General features: G+C 40.8%; 1 protein-coding gene across 1 annotated transcript in view; it reads right to left on the bottom strand.

Moving 5' to 3' along the window:
- Window positions 1-12,232: 12,232 nt before the first annotated feature.
- Window positions 12,233-22,691, bottom strand: part of SORCS1 (sortilin related VPS10 domain containing receptor 1) — a 270,695-nt gene continuing 260,236 nt past the window's right edge. The window contains exons 25-28 of the mRNA XM_017804167.1: window positions 20,290-20,389; window positions 15,789-15,894; window positions 13,912-14,030; window positions 12,233-12,590 (exon numbers count right to left, since the gene is read on the bottom strand). Of these exons, the coding sequence (XP_017659656.1) occupies window positions 12,526-12,590; window positions 13,912-14,030; window positions 15,789-15,894; window positions 20,290-20,389 (390 nt within the window). The 3' untranslated portion in view covers window positions 12,233-12,525. The remainder of the gene's footprint in view (window positions 12,591-13,911; window positions 14,031-15,788; window positions 15,895-20,289; window positions 20,390-22,691) is intronic.

Raw genomic sequence — 22,691 nt, 5'->3', positions numbered from 1 at the left:
ATCAGCTCCTGCTGATTTCAGTAGGACATCAATTGACCTTTTCTAGGTCAATTGCAATGTGTGGACAGCTAAAATATCCTGTCTGAGCAGTCATTAGATGCCCTCTAAATGATAATATGGATGATGAAATGGAACAAAATCCAGAAAATCTCCTAATGACAGCCACAGAGGCAGGATTTTTACCTGTTCCTCTTTTTTCCCATTCCTGTTGATGTCCCACTTGCTTACTAGCATGTTTGCTTGTAGCCCTACCTCACCAGGCCCTGTGGCTGCACCACAGCCTGACACTGCAGACAGCAACAGAGACCCATTAGCAATTTGTACTGAAAGCACAAACGCAGAAGGTCTCAGAGCAACCTAATTAAAGTACTCTTGCGTTATGCCAAAGGTTACATTAACACCCAGGCTATAATCAGCAGATCCTTTCGCTTTGCTGAAGGGGAGGCTGTCTGTAGGAGTATAAGCAATTAGGAAACCCCCACCACTCTGTTAAGCAGTTGCTTGTCATGTCCTAATGAAAAGACCTTGTTGAACTTAAGCAACAAAAAAGTTACAAAAAAGTTGCTTTAAAAGGAAGACCAGAAATTGCTTGGTCCTTCCCCAGCTGGCAAGATACATCTGATCGTGGCTGAAGATCTCTCTCCTATGGGATATACATGTCCAATTCTGGGCCCGATGACTCTTTTATCTTTCTTTATGTTGTCATGACTAAATAGTGTAATTATATACAAACTCAGCTAAACCCCCCAGCATTAAGTTTGAAAAGACTTCTAGAAAGTAACAGAGTCGCCCCATGTAGCAGGTTTTGCTTCACTGGTTTTTATTCATGAGATCGTTACATGACAACTTACCAAAGCCTGACTTTCCTACTCACTGAAGTGATTAAAGCAATATCACCCCAGAGACTTCTTGTTTGCCTGCACATATCACTGCAACCCTCTCAGTTTCCTCCAAAACAAGGGCAGAGCCCTACTGTGCTGAAAATTTGGCAGGGTGAGGTCTGTTCTCAATTCATAATTGAGCCATTTTGTTTGCTCTCTCCTGTTGTCTTGCTAAAATTTCTTCCTGATGACTTGATTAAAGGATTAAAAAAAAAAGGCAAAAAAAAAGCAGCATGGTAATTCTGATCTGGAAGAGCACAATGTATACCAGGAAAAGTGCTATAAAGCAGTGCTTCACCCTCACAGCAGTTCAAAGATGGGTAAACAAAGTGCTTAGGGCTGGGAGCTGAACTATGCTGTTCTGATGAGCAGGTAATTATTAGAGTGAGTATGAGGTGTAGGCATGAAAATGGGGTGAAAAGCCACTGCAGAAGTACAAGCAGGACCATCAGTGTTCAGATCCTGTTACTTAAGCAGTGCTTTTCTCACACCACTTAGTGTACCTCCCAGAAGGAAGGATTACTATGGCTATTTTGTGGAACGATTTTCAGTAGGCTGTCTGCCTGAGGATGCAGAATTTGTTGTGATTATCATAGCCTTTTCCTTCCCAATGCCCTGCTCATGTAAGAGATTACATGGCATTGCTCAAAAAGCAGGCAAGTGGCCTCCATAAGCAACAAAACTTTTTTTCCAGCATATATATTATTTTTTTATTTTCATTTTTCACAATTCCAGGATATTTAAGCAACAGCCAACCCTGAAAACAGGTGAATTCAGACTGATGGATTCCTTCTGGATGTGAATATTGAAAGTTTAGCTTCCCAATTCCTCTCACACTGATTTTTTTTCCTATCCTGTCATTAGATTAATTGGAAAAAAATGTTATGTCATAACCATTGGTGTTCAAACTCAGAAAAGTCCTGGTTGCTCTCAGATCTCCTCCAGGAACTCATCTTTCCTACCAGCTGCTTTATCAAGTTACTGAATGGGGTTTCTGTCATGAGAAACCTCCACAGAATCCTGTATAATACTTTTTATTTTCTTGCATGATTCACTTCCTCCTGAAAGTGAATCTTTACCCCAAAAAGACATGAATGCTTTAATTTAGATGTATTTTTAAATTAAATACCTCAGCTCAAGTAGACACACTAAGCTCAAAGCACTTATTAGACTGAAGTTTTCTTGTGGTGGTTTTTTAGTGCTCAAGACAGTCATTCCATCTTTACTGTCTCTGCTGAAATGAAGAGCAGGCTGAGAAAGGGCACACGTTCAAGAGTTCCTACCTCGTGTCCTGACTGCCCTTGAGGAGATGTTTGAGTCTGGATGAGCCTGGGTTGCCTACTAAGTCCACTTGTGATAGAAACATCTCTGGAAACAGCCTTTCTTGAAAGAGCCCTGGACCATCTTTTCTGGATGATGCATTGCGGTATAACCATAGCAGATGGGTAACTGATAGGACATGGAAGAGTTGGGGAAAACAGAGCATCCGTACCAGAGGAAAACAAAACTGTGGGAGCCTCTCTGTGTTTCTCTTCAGCTCCTGGCCCTGCCTGTGTCAGCACATCGACCCAGACCTGCACCCACCATGTCCCACAGCCAAGTGCTGCGACTGTAGGGCTGCATGGGCTTGTCCAGAGGGGCTTCCAACCCTAGTGCCTCAGCACTGGGTTCCAGAAGACTCCTCCTATGGTGCATTATTTTGGAAAATGTCTGAGCAGACTCAACTGAGCTCTGCTGGGCCCTGAGAATGGAACAGTGCTGGCTGCTACAGATGCCTCAGCCACAGAGACAGTTTCTTCACTGTTGTTCTGCTCTGGTGAATAAGAAAGCTCAGTGAGGCAAAAGATGTTCCGTTCTGGTGAAATCAACATATTAAAAACTAAATTAAAAACTGAAAAAAAAAAATTTGAAGGAAAAGCTGGCAGAATTTTCCTGAAATAAGTGTAAATTTTCGGTTCTCCTCTCCCAAAAATGTAATTCTTTGAAAAAATTACCATTCACTGAAGGACATAACACTGGTTTGGTCTCCCAGCAGTGACAGAGCATTTGATACAGCAAAGATACAGAAGCTGGGAACTATGACCTAGGAAATATGATGTAGTGATGCTCACAGTCAGTTGGCAAATGAATGATGCTGGTTTCCAAGGTGGCCAAGTGCTAAATTCACATTAAAAAAAAATCCCATTGAAAAAAAATGTTTTGTTTACTTTTTTTCCCTTTTCATAGCTGGGAAAAACCTCACATTTCCCTAGATGATATTATAGTAATATTTAAATGCAATCCCTGAGACATATCCTGACTAAGATGCTTAATTTTAAATTAGTTAAGTGCTTATTTGGCTGAAAGGGATTTTAAAAACAAGATCTACTTATGAGTCTTCAGGCTAAGGAAATATTCTAGTGAAGGTAATTAAAAATGGGATTTTTTACTAACTTCAATACAGTAGTAATCTGCAGGTTTGTGTTTCAGTAATTGCTGCACCTGCTGGTTAATATGATAATCAGGACCATGTTTGCAACCACTGAGAACTCCAAACAAACAAAAAAAAATGGTAATAATCATCCTCAGGCTTCATAAACATTTTTTCTTGGAGGAACCTTCTGGCTGCAATTATAAATATTATTTATAGTGATGCTATTACTTATCTGAAAATCTACAAACTGCTAATATGCTGGTGTTTTAGGACTGAACAAGATTCATAAGGGAAGGAAGTCTGGAAATCTTTATCAGTAAAATTATGATAAAGGGAAATGGGCTTTTATTTTTCCTCTGTTGTGTCTTCTAAAAGGCTTTAAGATGCTGACATAGAAAAAAAGAAAATGGGAACTGTTTGACTAAAATTAAATACAGTTTCTGATTTCTTAATAAAATAGTATTATTTTTAGGAAAATAATGTATGAGATTTTTTAGGGGGTTGTTTAGTTTTTTTCAATGTCACTTCATTTAAAAAAAAATATCTCAGCAGTGAGGTGTTTCTAATGTAAGTGGAGAGGTTTTGCATAACACTCCTCAGCATTGCTGTCTTAGCAATTAATCAGCAAAAGGTGTCAATAAATGAGGGTCAGCTTGGAAAGACACGGGAGGAATCTTCTTGGCAGGAGCCTTTGGAAACAGTTTTGTGGAGGAAACTTTCTAGCAGTGTGGAAATCAGTGACATGATTTATTAGCTGATGGGGTTTCTGGTAGGTGGACACAGGGTGTTGAACTCCAGGCAACACCCCCGGGGTTGGCTTCACACCAATGGCTATCTAAAATAGCATCAGTCCTTCCCAAAGCTCCCTATTGGTGCAACTGCCCACAATGAGGACGAGGAAAGCAAAAGTCTTCACATATAAACACAGCTTGGTCACAAACCCTACTCTCACCATTCCTTGCCTTTTGCCCCTCTCCCAGCTGAGAATTGTTCAGTCATGATGCCTGTGACAAAGGGAGCTGGAGAAGATATCATGGGGTATAGGATGGGAAGTGACCTCATGAACCACCACATCAGGTTCCCTGACATCTCAGGCCATTGCACTGGAGCAAGACCCAGCAAGATGATGACAAAAGGGACTCCTGTGGACTACAGGAGGGAAAGGCAGCTCTCAGGACAGTCTCTTTCCTTGAAGGCCCCTTCCTTTTTGCAGGTGCCTGTATCATGCAGCACCTGAGTAGTGGAGTTTATTCCTAAAGTTTTTCCATCCTGGGTTCAAACATTCAGGATCAGGTTGTAAAGAAAGTCCATGCAAGTGGAAATGCTAACAAAGTAAATAATTTCACCTTTCAGATCTGATGCCAAATTCTGTATGAGAATGGGCCTTGATAACTGACAGACTCTCAAAGCTGGGTTTATAACAAATCTTTTAAATTCCTCTGTTCTTCAAGAAAAATAAAGCCTATTAGTCCTTTGAAAAATATGACTAGAATTCACACACTGGGTATGCTTCTAAAAGTCTCCTTTTAAGTGTACACTTTACAGTCCATTGGAAAAGCACTCATATAGTCAAAGATGCCAAAATCAAAGGCTGGCTAGTGTCCAGTTAATCCAACCAGCAGGTGTCTGTAGATAGCTGGTGGAGGTTCTCTGTAGACATGATGTTAATGCTTTTTCAGATATCATATAGTAAAAAAATAAAAAAAAGGAGAAAAAGAGAAGCTTTTAAAATTGTTAATATTGTTGCTATTTTTTGTAGTTATTACTATTATTATTATTATTATTATTATTATTATTATTATTATTATTATTACTGTTATTTCCCCAGGTGTTCAAGTCCTAGCTTCTCCATCATTTAATTTGTGCATGATTTTTCATTAATATTGGTGAAAACAGCAAGATCTGAAAATGGTATTCAACTCCAGAGCTAGAAATACTCACAACTTGTCCTTGTTATCTATTTGTTTCTCAAGAGTAGAGGTTTTCTTTTTCTGCAGGTTTTGGAAAAATTCATGTTAGTATCTTGCTATGTACAATGTGGAAATCAGAATATCAAAAGGAAGACAATATAATAATCTATTTTTTGAATCTAGTTCAAACAAGTCAAAAAGTAATGTTAGCTGCCTTCTGCATTATCAACCTAATTAAAAAGAATAATTAGAAGTATTCTATAGATGAAGGAAAAGTTCAAGTAAAACTAAGGACTAAAGGTAAATTTTCTCTCCCTGAAACCAGAACATTCTTTGCAATTAGAAAAAAAGAGGTGCAGTAATTAAGGGGAAAAGAATCACTGCTTTTAATTAATAAAAATATTTAGATTAATAGGAAAGCAAAATACATTGTTATGGACAGATCATAACTTCTTTTCTGTTAAGACCTGCTAAATGTAATCCTCGTATATCATGACATACACTGAGTGCTTGAGGACCTTCAGCAACAAAGTGTTGCTTAAAATAAACTGGTGTTTATTTTCCCCTGAAGATAACTCCAATAACCCTGACTGTGCCTTAGAAGAAACAGCTCATCTTGTTATTGTCTCAAAGGTCTGAGGAACCTTAAAAACTGCACACCTGAAAGCTGTGGGCTGTCTTTGGGCTCTCTCATGGAATGAGGAAAGCCCACAGCAGTAGGCAATGTGGTCAGCTTTCAGGTCAACATGGCATGAAGGCATGGGGAAAAAACAATCTAGTAATGAAAAATGAGTCTGTGTGGATGGGGCATCGTTGGCAGACTAACTAACAGACCTTTCCTCTACAGCCACATCCAATTTCAGACAGGCTCTGACCCTGGTGCAGGCTTAGCTAAATGTGATGCCAAGTGACATTCATAACCCGACTGCTGATTTTAGGACTTCAAGTGAGGAAGAAAGGCCTCTGGACTCATGAGGGGCCCCTCTCCTGTCCATTAAAGTAATGTTTTTCAGTGTAAACATCACTTGGGAAACATAAGCTCTTTCTATGGCTTTGAAAATTTCCCTCCTGAGCTGCAATTTATTTTTGGGATCAAGTTGTCTTTCATCCTGTGACAGCTGGTGGTGCCAGGGCCTCTAGTCACTAATGGAACATAAATAATTAAACAAATTATACTCCTGCAAATTCATCAGTAGTGGAAAACAGAAGCCAATGTGGCAGCAGAGGAAAACCTACTTCATGAGCAGCCTACTCCAAGATTTCGTTTAAGAGGAGTCAGTCACAGTCTCTCCTGTCCTGTGACTCTGCAGCAGGGGCTGAAGAAAGATTTTGGCTGCACATTCATTAGTGCTTCTTCTGGATCTCTTGAGCAAGCACTTTCCAGAGACACACACAGGTGCAGCTGTTTAGGGGATTGCAATCAGACCAAAAAGCTTCACCTTGCACATAATGCCACAGAAGGAATGGAAAAAAGCCCAGGTCTCTCCCATAGGCATATTGTAGCTTCAGGGGAGCAGGAAGAAGGATTGCAGAGGTTTGAACCCCATACTCCCTGGGACTAGGTAGGTGTGGAATGTGGGATAAAATTATTTGCTGTGAAATATCTGGTGTAAATATTCCATATGATGCACAGTATCCAATTCTCTACACTGCTGAGTCTTATCCACTCACCTGAGGTGACACCAGGCAGGGATCACTTCAAATGAGCAGTCTGCTTCAGACTTAGGGAAAGTTTCCACTTTAGCCAAAATGCCAAGAGCCAGGACTCTGCCCTGAAACTGTCTTAGCCCCAGGAGGGACTCTCAGCCTGGAGTGCAGCCCACATGCGGAGATGATGGAGACACAAGGCATCCCAGACCCTTGTGGTGTGGAGATACCGGTTCAGTCCCACACTGCAAGGAACCAAGTAAGGATGTCCCTCTCATGCAGGCAGGGTTAATAGTCAAAGGTTTTCTCCCCGAAACACTACATTTAAATGTGCTGTATGCATTATTCATCTCTTTGCAGCAGCAGCAAGAAGAGGCAGCTGTCAGTCCAATTTGCATTTCAGATCTCTGCCCTGCAGCTGCCTCATGGGGGGCACAATAAGGAATGATGAGGTCCATGGGACCAGTGGCCCACGCTTTAGGGCTGGGGAGCAATTATTTGCCAGGGTAGCTGCAGTTCCAGAAACATCATCATACCCAGCTTTGTCTAGGGAAGGCTGGAGGAGGAATTTCTTATAAAAAGGGAGTTTTTTCTTGCATCTGTGTTGTACCAAAGGCAGGCAGTCGCAACTTTCAAGAGCTTTGCTACATTCCTTCTCTTGAACCTTTGTCTCTGTTGGCTTCTCCATAAAAGATTATAAAACCCACAAAACTTTGGGATTCCAGTTTATTGTCTCTGAAATTTTGTAGATACAGCATCTCACGTCTCACTAATGATTCTGTTTGGGATCCTTCTATACAACTATTTTGAATACGAAGCACAACATAAGCAATATCCTGGCCAGTGTTAGTGGTGCTTTCGTCTACAGGGCTGGATATGCTCCAGCCTCAGAGAAGTTTAGGAAATGCAACAGTTTTCAGGCTCCTATTCTGCTAACACATGGCTGGGCTACTACAGCTTGGTGGGAGGTTATTATTCAAACCCAAACAGAGTCAAGGTTAGATATCTGACTGGATGTATTTTAGTTATGCTACTCTCCCTGCTAACAAAAGCTCATAACATTCCTAGAGAAAAGAACATAAATTAGCACAAACTTCAAATCTCTCTAAATTATCCCAGCAGAAAGCAAGCCTCGGCACAGACAGAACAGCATGGAGCTACTGCCCTGGAAGGCTGCTGGTCTCCCAAGTGTCTTTGCATCTCTAGTATTCAAGCCATTAATCCTGTATTGAGTTTTACTGTTTAGATGTTGGGCATCCATCTCATTCAGCGCTCTCCAGTGCTGAGTTTTTTCATGTAGAGAAGGTCTGGTTAAGGTCCACTCATCAAAATGCCCCAAAATTACAATGAGAGACACAATCTGCAATACAGAGGTGGTGAGAAAACTTGTTCCCTTATTTTTTCACCTCTACTGCCGCAGTGCATACAGCATGGAGTGGCTGCATCATAACGGAAACAAGAGGCAAGACACCTTGAAATTCTCACATTGAGAAATAAGTAAAGTGGATTTCCTCTACATCCCTCTTTCAGCACAGTAAGAGACAGCCATATTCCCCAGTAAGAAAAAAGGGAAAAGAAAAAGCTAAAGTTAAAACCGCAGATGAAATATATCTCTTAGCATAATGACATGGTAGATGATAGCACTTTGATCTTAGAAATTAGAAAACAATTTGACTTCAGTTTTTTCTTCTGGGTATTATGGCCAGGATTGTATCAACGCTAAAGTAAAAAGATCTGTTTTAGCTCAAGTATTATTTATTCACATGCTTTATGATTCTGTTTCATGGAGAAATGCAGGGATAGCATCTCATTAACTGAAGGAAAATAAAGTTTTCTTTTTTAACATCAAGAACATAGGAGCTCTGTAATCAGGGGTAATGTTTAAAACACTGAATGTACCTAGAGATATAATGTGACAAGGAAACTTCTCATGCATTCAATGAGAGGTGACAGCTCACAGATAAAATACTAATCCCTTGTTATCAGCTCTAGGAACCAGACTAAATGCAATTGTCAGAAATTCTCAGCAGAAGTTGACAGGACCAAGACAGGGTTCATTTAGGGTCACTGGAAATTCCTGCTTCATTTGCATAAGTATTTCAGCAAGTACTTCAAGAGTCTTGCTTTCCATCAAAAGTTTAGGCAATTAAACACAGCCACATATTAAGAACAAGCTATTGTTTGATGCCCGGTATTTGAACTCTAACAACTACTGATTTTCAGGAAAAGTGATCCAGCATCTTAGCCCCAGTGTACTGCTACGTGCAGAAGTATATGTCTCTCTGAAGCCAATGTCTGTTCATCTGTATGTCTGTTTTACAGCACTTAGGATGATGGTAGAGAATCAACATCAAATTAGGAAAATACTTTATTTGAATTTTTAACTCTCTGCTTATTTATATTTTAACTCTCTGCTCTTTCTGTCAAAGGGTGATGAACTTTTTTTGTTCCCTCGAGGTATGGTAACATCCTCAGAAAAAATTCATATTGGATTTTATAAGTATTTGGTATATTCTTTGTTTATTGTCTCAGTGTTCATCCATTAGCAGTTAATTGCTGTGTTGTTATACAAACCAGAAAACAACAACCACAAATAACAACCAGTCTCTGTCTCAGGACACACAACAAGCTGAAGAGAATGATCTGAAAATGCTTTAAAGAGATGCTTGCCAAAACCAGACTTACTGTTTATGGTCAGAACAGATGCCTGCTAATTCAGGTGTGCACTTTATTAAAGGAGATTACGTCTATACACACACCACTGAGTCACCTGCACTATGGCCATTGCAGCCTGAATGGAGAAGGCTGCAGTGTCCACTACAACATTCTAGGCTACTTATTGTAATTACACTGGGATTTGCCCGGAGTGAAAACTACACACTCCTCCAATGAGCAAACTCATTATTCCTGGACCTGTAATATATCTCACCACAGCCTTGGTTGTTGATGATACTGGAGCCCCAGACACTTGACTGTGCTAATACGAATTCTTATGCTGAGGTACAAAAAAAGCTGGAGAACTGAACCAAGATCTAGTTACAGGAGGTAGAATGATCTGGTGGTTGCATCCTGACTTGTAAAGCAGAGAAGCTCTGTTTTCTTTCTTTTTTTTTCTCAGCAACATGCATCCACTCCCATATGGCAAGTTGACAGAAACTTCCTAAGCCCCATTTTATTCACATGTAAATTAATCAGTAATGTTATTAATTCAGACCTTCCTTCATAAGTGCTGGCAAAAGTGTATCAAAAAAAGATATTTTAAAGGAACCTATAACAGAGACTGTGTATTAAGAAGGATAACCAAGGGCAGGGAACTGCTCTGAGCTCTACCATTGCTTGTTTGGGAGCCAGAAAAACAGTATTGCACCTCAGCATCTCACAGCTTCCCCATCTATAAAATGGAGATATTTTATATCCCCAACCCTCATTTTATAAAGCACTTTAAGGACTGAGAAAGTTACCTTCATATTGGCATCTTGCTTCTAGGGACTATATTTTCAGGACACTTACCACCACCCTCTCCTATTTCTACTGAACATTCCTTTCTTTTTGAAGTAATCAACTTCCTACTGTTTTAATACTGTTAATGATCCCAGTCAGAAACAGAGAGCTAAAATGAGCAACAAAAACATGGGCCTTCATTTAGAGACATAATCTGTTTAATAAATATGACTGTAAAAGCAATAAACAATAGCAATTATACATTACGCTACATTGTATTTAACGAAAGGGAAAAAGAAGATGAAAAAGTACATCAAAAGAAGTAATTTTAAAATTAGAAATAGTTCCAACACTATAAGAAAACTTTTTGATCGGCTTACTATAAAAATAAGTTGGCTAATGTTGGACTTCAGTGGGGACTATTATACAGTTGCAGCCAAAACTTTCCCATCTTTCTTAAAGCTGTAGTTGCAAAGACAATAGCAAAGCCGTACAAACTGCTGTGTTTCTACTTGTCTTCAGAGAAACTACAGAAAGAGGCAGAGGACTCTATCCTGTGATTATCTTTTAACTACTAGGGGTCTAATGTTCTTGGTATCATTTTTATTTGCCAGCAAGCAGGTTGATTTAGGTTTGTGACAGAGAAATTCAAACCCACCACCACTAAATCCCTGCCCTGGGAATCTGGGCCACACTGACAATGCTGCTTTCTCCTGTTGCCATGTGCAATGTCTACTGAACAAAACCCACCCATATCTGGAATCAAGGTGCTTCCTAATTGAGCCACACTAAATATGAACTGGCCTCTATTTGCCTTCACCTAACATAGTTAAGCAAGTGTACACTGGTTGCAGTCTTTATCTATTTACACTTCAAACCAAAATCCTGGTGCTAGTTTTACCTGAGTTGGGTTGGAAATCAACAGTTGTAATGACCACAGGTTAGGCTTCAGCCAGATACCCAGTGCCTTTGGAGGACTTGTTCGAGGTATGCTAATCCTGCTTTCCTGCTGTTCCCTTGCATAGTCTACCTGAACATGTCCTACAGCCTCATTTCTAGTTGCAGTGTAAGACACAAGCTTAAGTTCTTGGTAAGAAATCAAATCTTGTGTAAGAGTGGTCCTGTGGTGCTGAGGCTCAAAATGCATGGCAACAGTCTCAGGCCAAATTCTCTCTCTTCTGCCCACAGTGGCAGGAGCTTGTCAGCAATTAGGGGTGCTAAGATGGCCATGGGAAACTGTGCATAGACCTTTCCCTGCTCCCTATTCTATGGACAAGGTGTCTTTCAAAAAACTGACAGGCTTTTGGGTGACTCCAAAAATGTAGAGATCTCCTGGAACTTCCTCAGACAAATTCAGCCATTAGCACTACATGGAGCTGAGGGTATTGCTAGGGCTTTGTCTTAGCCAAAATTGAAGGTGTAAGGCTGGTACAAAGTACAGTGTAAGTTCTTGCTGGCAATAACCTCCTGCAACTGCAGAATGGACAGCCCTCCCTCCCTGCCTGCAATGCATGCTTGTTCTGTTCAAGGTTAGGAGGCAAAGTTATCTTCCCATGGTGCTATCAGTGGGATGCCTTGGTGTGAGTAGGCTAAGAAAGTCGTGTCAGAAAGAGCTTTGCCTCGCAGGTGGGATCATCCACACTCAGCCTCCTCACAGCTGTAGGGCACAGGCAGCAGCTGCAGCTAGAGGAATGAAGGGCGGAGTCCAAACAAAGACATAAATCAGACTGACCAAGAATATTTTCAGCGCCTTTAAACTCCAGTGTGATTTTTTTGTGTGTCCAAGGAAAGTCTGCTGGGGTGGCTAACCCTCCCGCAGCCCAAAGTGCTAAAAGAGCAGTTAAATCTAAAGCCAAGAACCCTAAACACTCCCTCCCACTTCCCTAGTCCTTCTCCCCCCACATCCCAGCCCACCCCTCTCCCTAAAGAAGAGACCCCCATGCATATTCTTGGCCTATATCATTATGAATTTTCTACAAATTAGAGACAGATCAGAAAAAAGAGAGTGAAAGGGTGAGGGGAAGGGCCGCAGGAGTGAATAGTGGTACCAGTTCCTCTCCCCCCACCCCCCACTAAAATTGAACACCTGTACAATGCAGTTCCACTATGATCTCAGTATAATGTCCACATGCACAGGCTTAAAGCTAAAAACCCTTTGTCATCTGAAGAATTAAAAAGTCCAAATGCAGTGAGCTCTCCTCCTTTTTTAGATACAGATATTGGTGTCCTCAATTCAACCATTTACATAGGTAGGGATTTCTTTTGTGCTCTGGGACTCAGCAGCTGTGGAAATACTTCCTGTGGCAAAGAAAGAACAAAATTAGAGTCAGTAAATAACAAGCATATTTAGCCAAGGAAGATGCTTGAAGGTATCACCTTGCTGGCCTTTGGGATTCAACTGCTCCAGACTGACACATTCTTCCCAGAAATGTTTTCTTGTCGTTCAAAACACTGAAGGTGATGTCCTGTTCTTTTGCTAATGAAGATGATTCACCCATGTTGAACAGAAGAGGGAGAGGCCAGAGCAGAGGGGTGGAGGGAAGGAGGGGTTGAGGTCCTCAGAGGAAATGTGTAACTCATTTGCAATGATAAGGTGCTGGAGATTTCATAAATAACCTTAAGCTTTGCATTTGCTCACATCCAGAAAATAGAAATATGGGGGGGAGGGGGGCGTTTTATGCTGCCAGAGTTTGGAGAGAAAAATTAAATGATGCAAGGACATTAATTCAGATTCCTCCAAGAAAGTATCCCTGAATGTTAGTCAAAGGTATTCTAAAAAACTGGTTTCTGAACAAGCATACAAAAGAGAAACACCCAATTACAGTCCTGCTCTGTTTTCCCAAAAGAAAGAAAACTCATTAAAAAAGAAATTGCTGATTTCCAGAAACAGATGAGGTTGTTGTATAGGAGAGTGAAGAGCCTTTGCACTTTCTATTCTGTTCACACCTAGGTCCAGACGTCTTCATTTTGTCAATGAGCTGGGATTCAGTTTTCTCATTCATCTTACTGACAGGATAGAAAAATGCTCTTAGGAAGTTTGGTGGACTGATTCCTTTTGATACATAATTGAGTCTATGTATCCCACACATTTAACTTTTGTGCTCGTTACTGCAATTACAGGTGCAAAACAAGAGTTGTAAAAAGCCAATTTCTGGTTCAATAGTGTCCAGTAGCACAGCTGAGAAACGCATAAAACTCTGGCTATTGTAGAAAGCCAGAAATTCTATAGCTGCACCAATTGAAAACCTACTCCCAAAGTTGGCTTTTGACTTCTCTTTATCTAGAGGCTTCAAGGGTTTAAACTTCCAACATCAGCAAAAGCAGTTTCGAAGGAACCTTGAACAGAGCTAGCAGGTTACTGACACTTGCTGCTTCAGTCTGAATGACCCATGAAAACATATCTCTCCCTGCTCCTGGAACAGCATGAACCATCACCATCACAGTTTTTCAGAAAGGGGAAGCTCAAAGCTCAAAGCCCATCTGCCTGTAGAAAGAGAGTTCCTGACTTGAAATTGGGTGTTTCTCCCTTAGCATCAATTTTGCCTTGGAGGTTTCTGGGGAAAAAAAACAAAACCAAACCAAACCAATGTAAAAAAGAATAGTTAAAGTTAGGACCCACCGCTCCGGGTCTTGGCTTGAAACCTCTTGGTGATCCACAAGCTTTTTGGAAGTCCTCTGTCCAGACTACCTTGGTTGCATTTCCTTTCCTTGGGTTCTGGACTGTGGCCTGGGGTTGCTCTGTATGGGGAATATCACATGGGAAGGTTGGTCCCTCACTCTGTCCTGTGTTCTGGTAAGCAGGGATGTCCAGGTCTGCTGATGAATAGCTGCTTAAAAGCTTTTAATAGCTACAAGATCTCCTTAGTGAACAGATGAGGAGAGATCAGCATTGACTGCAGTGGAGCTTCCAGCTTAGACACAGTTTCATCAAGGCTCTTTCTTCTTTTTCTCCCAGGTTGTTTCACAGGCCACAATCTTAGCATATCAAATTCCCTCCTTTAATTGCTCTTTTCCTTGCTCCTCTCTATAGTAGATATGACTCCAAACCTACTTTAGCAAATACTCCCATACATTTTAGGGAATCCTCAGGTGAGATCTAAGGTTTATTTAAGCTGATGAAATTGTGGAAATAAGGGATCCCAGTTACAGCTATGCTTCACTTCTGTCTAAGTCACAGAATCACAGAATAGTTGGGGTTGGAATAGACCTCTGGAAAACATCTAGTCTAACCTCTGTGCTAAAACAAGTTCACCCAAAGCAGGTTGCACAGGATCGTGGCCAGGAGAGTTTTTAATATCTCCAGAGAAGGAGACTCTACAACATCTCTGGGCAGCCTTTTCCCTTTAATTCCTCTAAAATAGCTCCATGTCCTTATTTGCAGGGGTCCTGCACTGTACCTCTGGGCTGGGCCTGCAGAACTATCACATCATGATAGTGAAGCTGAGCAATGCCCAAGCAACACTGGCTTTAGCAGAACATGTCTGAAACCTCCCTGCTCTATCCCAACACTTCTACTGTAGTCAGGATAACAGAAAACATATGAGCAAATGCATGACTGATCCTAGAATGCCCTCTCCAAGTCTGTTCACTTTAGGTCCTGCTTTTAAAAATACTCAACCACAGAGGTCTTGGGAGAAATCAGCCTGAGGGCAAACCCAGGTGTCCAATGCTGAGATCCCAGGTTTTGCTCAATTTATCTGTGAATCAGCCAGACTAGCATTGCTGCTGGCAACAAGGTCTGGCAGCAGTCAAAACATCAACAGACATTTAGCTTTTAGATATGACTTACCAAATCACCTGCTCACCTCCATGTTCCAGGTGAGGGTGGCTGAAGTCCTTCTGGATGTGGGGCTTAGCCCCCCAACTATATCAGCCCCAGCAAAATAAATTACATTGCCAGCAGGATTTTTTGAGAAGGGGAGGGGATCTACGTAGAGCAACTAGGAGAGAGAAAAAGTCTAAAGTTGTTCCCCTCCCTTTCATCACATGGCAGTGAGGGAGAGGGAAGAGTTAGCAAGGTTTCCTGTAGCAAAACTAATGTTGCAGCAGAAGAGGATGGGAGGAGGATTGTGCAGGAATACGGGAAGGGGGGAGGCTGAGAAAAAGGTTAGCCAATTATAAGTCAGAGTCTGACCAGCTGCAGGATGCTGCAAGTTATTTACCTATGGGGTGGACTTCCAACTTCTCATCTACTAGTTGCTCATGGCTCATCATCTCACTTTGAGGGACATTAGGTATGCTTTCCCTCTGACTGACTGGACTGACCATCTCTTGATCTTTTTCATTCTGCATCTGTGCATATATATTAAGGCCAGGAATCTTCCTAAAACATTAACAGAAACCATCATTGTGTGGTATCTGGCAGATGATGTAGCATCAGCTTTTACAAACCAAGAAATAACTCACTCCAAAAAAGAAAACCCAGCAAAACAAAGCCCAAACACCTCAGTGAAAGGCAGCAATGGTGAGAAGGAAATGGTTCAAGGATGGTCATACCTTTTGAACTTGTAGATTACAAACACGGCTAGTCCCACAAAAACGACAGAGAGGAGCATCAGCATAGCTGAACCACTGTGACTGGGAGTGAGGTCCACTAGGGGAGCTGCAAGAGAGGAGAAGGTTAGAGCCACCCCAGCCTGAAGTGAAAGCTGCTCCCTCCAGAAATACAGTTCATCCTCCCCTCTTATTGCACTTGTAGCAGATCTCATCTGTTCACATGTTTCCAGAGCTTCTCTCCCTTCCTAATCCACCTGGGAAGAAACACAGGTTCAGATCACTTGTAGTGCTAAACATACCCCTTGATATGAAGTCCCACAGCTTTCTCCTTAGAGGCCTTCTCTGTCCTATGAGAGGATGCCCGAAACGTACTCTCTCATACTGCAATTATCTAAGGTAGTTGCAAATGAGGTCACTTGGGTACCAAATCTGGCATTTTCTGGTTGATCCTCAAGCTACCCACGAGCTAACTTGTCAAGCTGGCTCTCTATTTTGTGTAGAGCTAGTCTGGGTAGCTCCCAATGCACAGTGAATAAGGAGTGACTGGCTCCTCAGTTTTACTAAAGACCAGAAAGGCAGTAGCCTTCACAGACACTGCCTCAGTGTCCATGGCAAGCTCTTGTCACGTCTCTGACATTTTCGTTTTCTTCCTTTATCCCTTTCCTACTCATCTGAACACATTTTACTCTCTTTTCCCTGGTGCCCTGACCTCTCTCGCACAAGTCTTCCATGCAAGACAGTGCACAGATTCAAGAGAAAAAAGAAAAAAATAAACAAACAAAAAAACCAAAACACCAAAACCAATCCTAATCAGAAAAAGAGTCTCTCTGTACTTCTCAGAGTTTTGCTCACCATTGGGTCATAGCCCTTTGAAAAGTAAGGCCATCCAAACTATGCAGAAGTGTGGATTTCCCAGAAATACAAAGTGAATTGTATTCAACAGAGTTTCCAACACTCATACATACACACACACACACAGACAGGAAGGCGCCAAGTATCCAAGAAGTTTCACACCTAGGTGCAAGTGTCAGTTGTTCATACAGACACTAATACAGCATCCTGCAGACATGCAGCTGTAGCTGTGCCATTACAAAGAGCTAACACGCAGAAGGTACTGTCTTCACTGACTGTTCTGCATTGCACACAGAACATGGCATAGGTAGTGCCTTCCTCTGCAAGGCAGTGAAAGTTGACTTGAACCACTGGCAAACACAACTTTACCTCTTTCACCTCTTCACGTGCACTGAACAAACCCATCCTAAACCAGAGGAAAAATGCATACAAGGAAACACACATACAAGCAAGTACTTACTAATGCATGCACATCATGTGCACATTTTTTCAGTTTCGCACCCAGATTGATAAAGCCAAAATTTACAAAGAGAAGTGAAAAACCTTCTCCTTTCCACACCTAGCAGGCTATCCTCAGAAAGGCAAGGCACTGGGATGAAATTCATGGCTAGGCTTCGCGAACGAAGATTTAGGAAGGTACTATCCACGTTTGTTACTATTATTACACATCCTTACACATCTCCAGTCTGCCCCCTCTCCATCTGTAATTTTGTGGGTCTCTGCAGTTCTGTGGGATAACAAAGTGGCTTTCCAACTAATTCAGATTCAGCATCACTCAAGGTTCTTGCTATAATGCTGCACTGAGAGCCCAGTAACAAACAGCTATTTAACTGTTTTGTGAGGAACTCCTCTGCCTTGGAGTTAAGGTTGTTGTCTGTTGGGCTGGAGACATTGGTTTTTTTTTTTAGCTCACAGAAGAAGGAATGAACATGACGAATGAATTGTAATCTGTTGTCTATAATTGCCATAAATGGATCCTTCTTCCAGTGTGGGCTGAACAAAGAAGACAGAGGTATGAAATGTGCTGAGGCCAATGCCTGTCATTCTTCTGTGCTCCAGGGAATGTACATGTCCACATACAACACACACTCACAAATACTCATTTCTACACGTTCTGGTGTTGAATATCCACATCAGGCTAGTTTAGATACCTGAACTTTTGTTCCCTGCAGCTTCTCTGCTGCAGAAATTGCTGCTGTGCATGGCCAGCCACACACAGGGAGGAACACACATGTGCACTGAGGCATAGCAACATTAATGCAGAAATACATATACATACATGAATACTTTGGAAAACACATGCTCAGCTTTGTTTTCAGCCAACTACAGCCCATAGCTGTCAGCGTACAGCACAAAGTCATAGTAAAAAGGTTGGGAAAGAAGGGATACCACAGACCAAAGCAGAACCTCTGCACTCTGTGCATCCCCCTTGATTGTGTTTTATAGGGACTGCTTCTGGGGCTGTCTTGTGTTCCAGGTTTCCCTGCTTTATTTTATTTAATTTTTTTTAAAAAGCTTGGATTTTTAAAGGACAATTCTTCTTTTTCCCTGACAACAAAAACAATAGCTTTCAGCAGAGAAGTAAATCTCACATGGCTTTTTATCCAATTTTAAAGTATTCCCAAGTTTTGATATCATGAAATTGGGCCTTTTACTTAGACAGAGAACAGAGTCATGACCTCTGCAGCTTGTTAAGGATTCATATTCCCTCAAAGACCTCACAGTGGCTGCTGTCTGGGTTTTTTAATACCTAGTTTGCCCATCTAAGCTCATTTTGCATTCTTACTGAATCCTATTTCTGCAAGAGACAAAATCCTGTAGTGTTCTTATAGGACTCTGTGAGGTCAGTCACAGCAATCACCAGTGGCTTAGAAGGGAAGCACAACAAAGCCTACCTTGCAGAACAAATGTGTGTTTGAATTTATTATGATCAAAAAGTACTCATTCCTGGTGTGTGTGTAAATACAAATAAAAATGTGCATTTTTGGTGAGCACAAAGATTGTGTCTGAGCCAAAAACCCTCTGCTTCAGCCTGAGCTAGCAAGAAACAGAACAGCACGTACCTGGAGGCCATACTGGTTTTTAGCATGGCAGTAAGTCACAGTGATAGACCCTGCCTTTTGGTTCATTCAGAGTGGCAGACAAGGTTTAGTAGCCTAGAAAAGTGCTGCAGTACCTCCACTAATTACATGGCTTCAGAACTGGAGCTACCCAGATTTTAGTCAGCTCTGAACATGGAGCAGCTGGGGACCCTGTGTACTCCCTCATGCAGAGATGTCCAGAACTGCTCTCTAAGAAGCTGCAGGAGGCTCCTACAAACAGCAGAAAACTTGGATCCAAATTCATCTCCTATAAAGGCAGAGCTGGATAAGTGATTTTAAGTGTCCTCTGTTTCCTGTAGATGAAATCAGGAATGTCCCTTCAGTAGCAAGGGGTAAAGATGAGCCTTTCCAGGAATATCTGATTCTTTTTAGCTATAATTTTTTGAAAAAGACCTACAGGATATTCAAGGCCAGAGCAGTCATACATAAATGTTCATTCAGGATTTGACCTTGACTTTAATAAATATTGATCAAAATAGAAAACAGCCATGTGCATTGGCAGAGTAAATGTCCAGAGACAAATTGAAAAAATTATGAGCAATTGCAGGTAACTCCATTTTTGAAGCTCACATTAAGATGCTTTCAGATACATTTCTTTTAAGAGACAGACACTGAGCATCTTCTGAAAGTACGTATTGTATCTCTGGTCATCGCTGAAAATTCAGGCCAAGGATTACTTCTCTGATAACAGTCTCTTTTTCCTTACTTTATAGACAAGGCTGCACGTGGACTGACACCAGGTTGGGCAGACACATAAAGATTTTTGGAGAGCAGTTTGTTAGTACAAATGAACTAAAACTTTTAGTTTGCAAGTTAGCAAAAGAAGGTGACACCAACTGATCAGAATTATCAGCAGCTCCTGGGGAAAATGAATTCCTAACAATCTCAAGCACGGAATCAATTTGTCTCATCTCTTGTAATAGTTAAATAGAGCCTGTGCTGTGAAACGAGGTTTTAGCATGCAGAATAGGCAAAGACAATAATTAAAGGTTAGGACTTTGGAGATGACTTATTTTGAGAGAGGATTAGTTAAAGTCCAAATGGCCTAATCTTTTTTTTGTGCATATATATATTGATTCTAGTCTTTCAGACTGATGAACAACATCTGAACTGTGTTTAGTAGCTTTGAATGTTTGTTGACTCTAGAATATCTGTACATACCCAAGGCTAGCTGGTAACCTTTGCCCTGTGTGACTCAGGCTGAAAATGCCATGGTGCTGCTTACCTGTTGAATATTTCAGAGATAGCCTCAAAGTAAACATTTCTACTGCTTCTTATACCACATTTCTGCCAAAGCCAGTAAATTCTTTCCCATAAGAAAACAAAAGGGTTAGCTTTAAATGCAAAAGTCACTATATCTTTTTGGTGTGATATAAAAAGGTGAGGTAAAATAGGCATTTTAATGTTTGCTGACACACTGTGCTGTTACTGTGATATAAAAATAAGAAATGTTTAAAATTCAGCTAATAGAACACTCCTACCATCAATCTATTGCTTGCTGTGCTACAGAGTGACAGAAAATGTATACACAGAAAAGGGATACTAACCCGCTGTTAAATGGGCAGCATGGACAAGGATTCGAACTCCTGGTTTCAACTCAAAATGGACTAGATTTTGGTTCAGTTTCTGGATCAGTGATTCGGAAATCTGGGGGAAAGAAAAGAGAAAAAAAGAAATGCATTTGTTTCCTGACCACTGATTTAGATTGCCAATAGGTGGGTAGGAAATGGAGCTGCGCGCAAACTGAAGATTTTGCAGAGGTGCCAGACTTTCTGAGCACAATTTCCTATCACCTTACAGAGAAGGAATTTGTGAAAGCTGACACCTCTGCCAGTACTATGTACACAGTGGCTTGTGTACAGTTAGCAATGACTGGTATCAACAAGTAGCCCTGTCACATCTCTGTAGGAGTGGCCCAGCAGCAAACAAGCCCCAAAGGAACATTACACCCACATGTGTGTCTGCAGGACCAGCCAGCAGCAGCACATCAGTGAACTCATGTATTATTCAAGCAAAAGTAAACATTTCAATTGTTAATGCTCATTTGCTCATAATAAATAACTTCTTGCTCATTGACTGGCCAGTTCCATGATCTTAGATTATGTACATAACACATGATATAACTGAACAAAAATTAATCTGTTAGGTCTTTACCACAGCTTGCAGTTAATTTTCAAGTTCTAAAAGCAAATTTCATTTCATCCAGCTCTAAGTTTCAAGCCAGCTGCTCCCTAATCGGTAAATATGTACCAGATCCAGCTTGAATCTAAAAGTGTTTACTGACTACAGAATGTGTTTGAAACAAAATGCATGGTCCATCTCTTCTTATGGGTTACACACAGAGAGAACTCTCTTTCATGGGAGAGACATTTCCCAGAGCCCTCAGATCACCAGATTATGTTGCCATAACTTTGATGACATCAATAGAACTCTAGCAGAAATGAAGCAGATTACTCCCCCTTAAAGTACACAACAGAAAAGATGAGCATTTGCTGAGGTAAGACCCTATAAATCTGTATTTGTACAGTGAAGAAGCCAAACTTTGGCCCCATCTGTTGGTAAACATTCATTTTTTTAAGTCATTTTTTCACAATATGCCCAGAGTCACTTTCTCCACATCACACTTAATTACATCCAGGAAGTTCCAGGCATATTGCCATTAAAAGCAAAACATCTAGGTAGATTAAACAAAGAATGCAAGCCTATAGACGTGGTGTTGATCGTTTGTTGTGTGTCTTTTGCCTGATGTCTCATGTATTTCACATTTTCCTACAGCAGTGATCAATTTTCCAATTGAACATAGTCGTTGTTCTGCATGTTGGTTTAATAGGGAGAGGTAGTTGGAAAAATGTAAACACACACTCCCCTATAACCCTTAATATGCATTTACTGAGAATGTGTTTTCATAGCCAGACCAAGAACAAGAAGAACCGTATTCTAGTGCTCACCACTTAATTTAATTTGTTTCAAATAAATCCTTATTCTTTCTTGGAGATTAATGAAAAATTGTCAGAAAAAAAAATCCAGTAATTTTTACACCATCTTTTTCATGTTCTTCATTTTTGTCTGGGTGAGTTATTTCAGTAAATGCTATCCAGATATGATTAGATGTTCCTTGGCTATCATTCATTACAGTACAAGATTTATCTGCTTCTTTTATTTTTTTAACATTCTTAATGGTTCTTTCAATACTCTTGGCTCATACACTTAATTTCTGGCTGCTGATCACTTGAATAGGTGCCTTTGGTTCAATATCAATTTGGCAATAACTCTTACAGGCATTTTATTTATATTTTTAAATATATTTCTTTAAAGTTACAGTCTATTTCATGGGTGCCAGAATGAGCAGTAAATATATTTTTTCCAATAGGAAGAAAAAATACCACCTGCATTCAAAGAGCCATCTGTTGAGCTCAGAGTAGCAGCGAGAGTGACACAAAGATGTGCAGTTCATGGAGAAAGCCTGGGAAGTAAATTATATCTCTCTTTAAGGATTTGAGCATATTAATAACCAAGATTGACATAAAAAGTTTTTCATCTCTAAAACCAGAGCAACAGTTGTAGGTTAATAAGTTGTAAGCCAGGTACATTAATGGCTCAAGAAAATAACAGGAAAAAATATAATTCTGGCTATTTCCATTCCCAAACACAACTTAACAGCTCTCCTCCATAACCCTGCAGAAATTATTTTCCTTTGTGCTCTGACATCCTGCTGCTGCTGGGGCAGCTGAGCCTCTGGAAAAAAAAAAAAAAAGAAAAAGAAAATGGAAGACAGTAAACTGAAGAAAAGAGCCAACCACTTTGTGTCGTTCCTCTTCAACACATTGTGACAGCTGCACAAAATGGCAGGAAAACAGCAGAGGCAAAAAACATACATGATGCCTTCTATACAAACAGAGGCTTAATGTGATGTATAACTGAATCTGCAGCTAGCAAAGTAGTACTGGAG

The sequence above is a fragment of the Lepidothrix coronata genome, unplaced genomic scaffold, assembly GCF_001604755.1.
Source record: "Lepidothrix coronata isolate B3197 unplaced genomic scaffold, Lepidothrix_coronata-1.0 Scaffold8, whole genome shotgun sequence".
NCBI lineage: Eukaryota > Metazoa > Chordata > Aves > Passeriformes > Pipridae > Lepidothrix > Lepidothrix coronata.
Note: the sequence above shows the minus strand (reverse complement) of the source record. Positions and strands in the feature narration are given on the sequence as shown.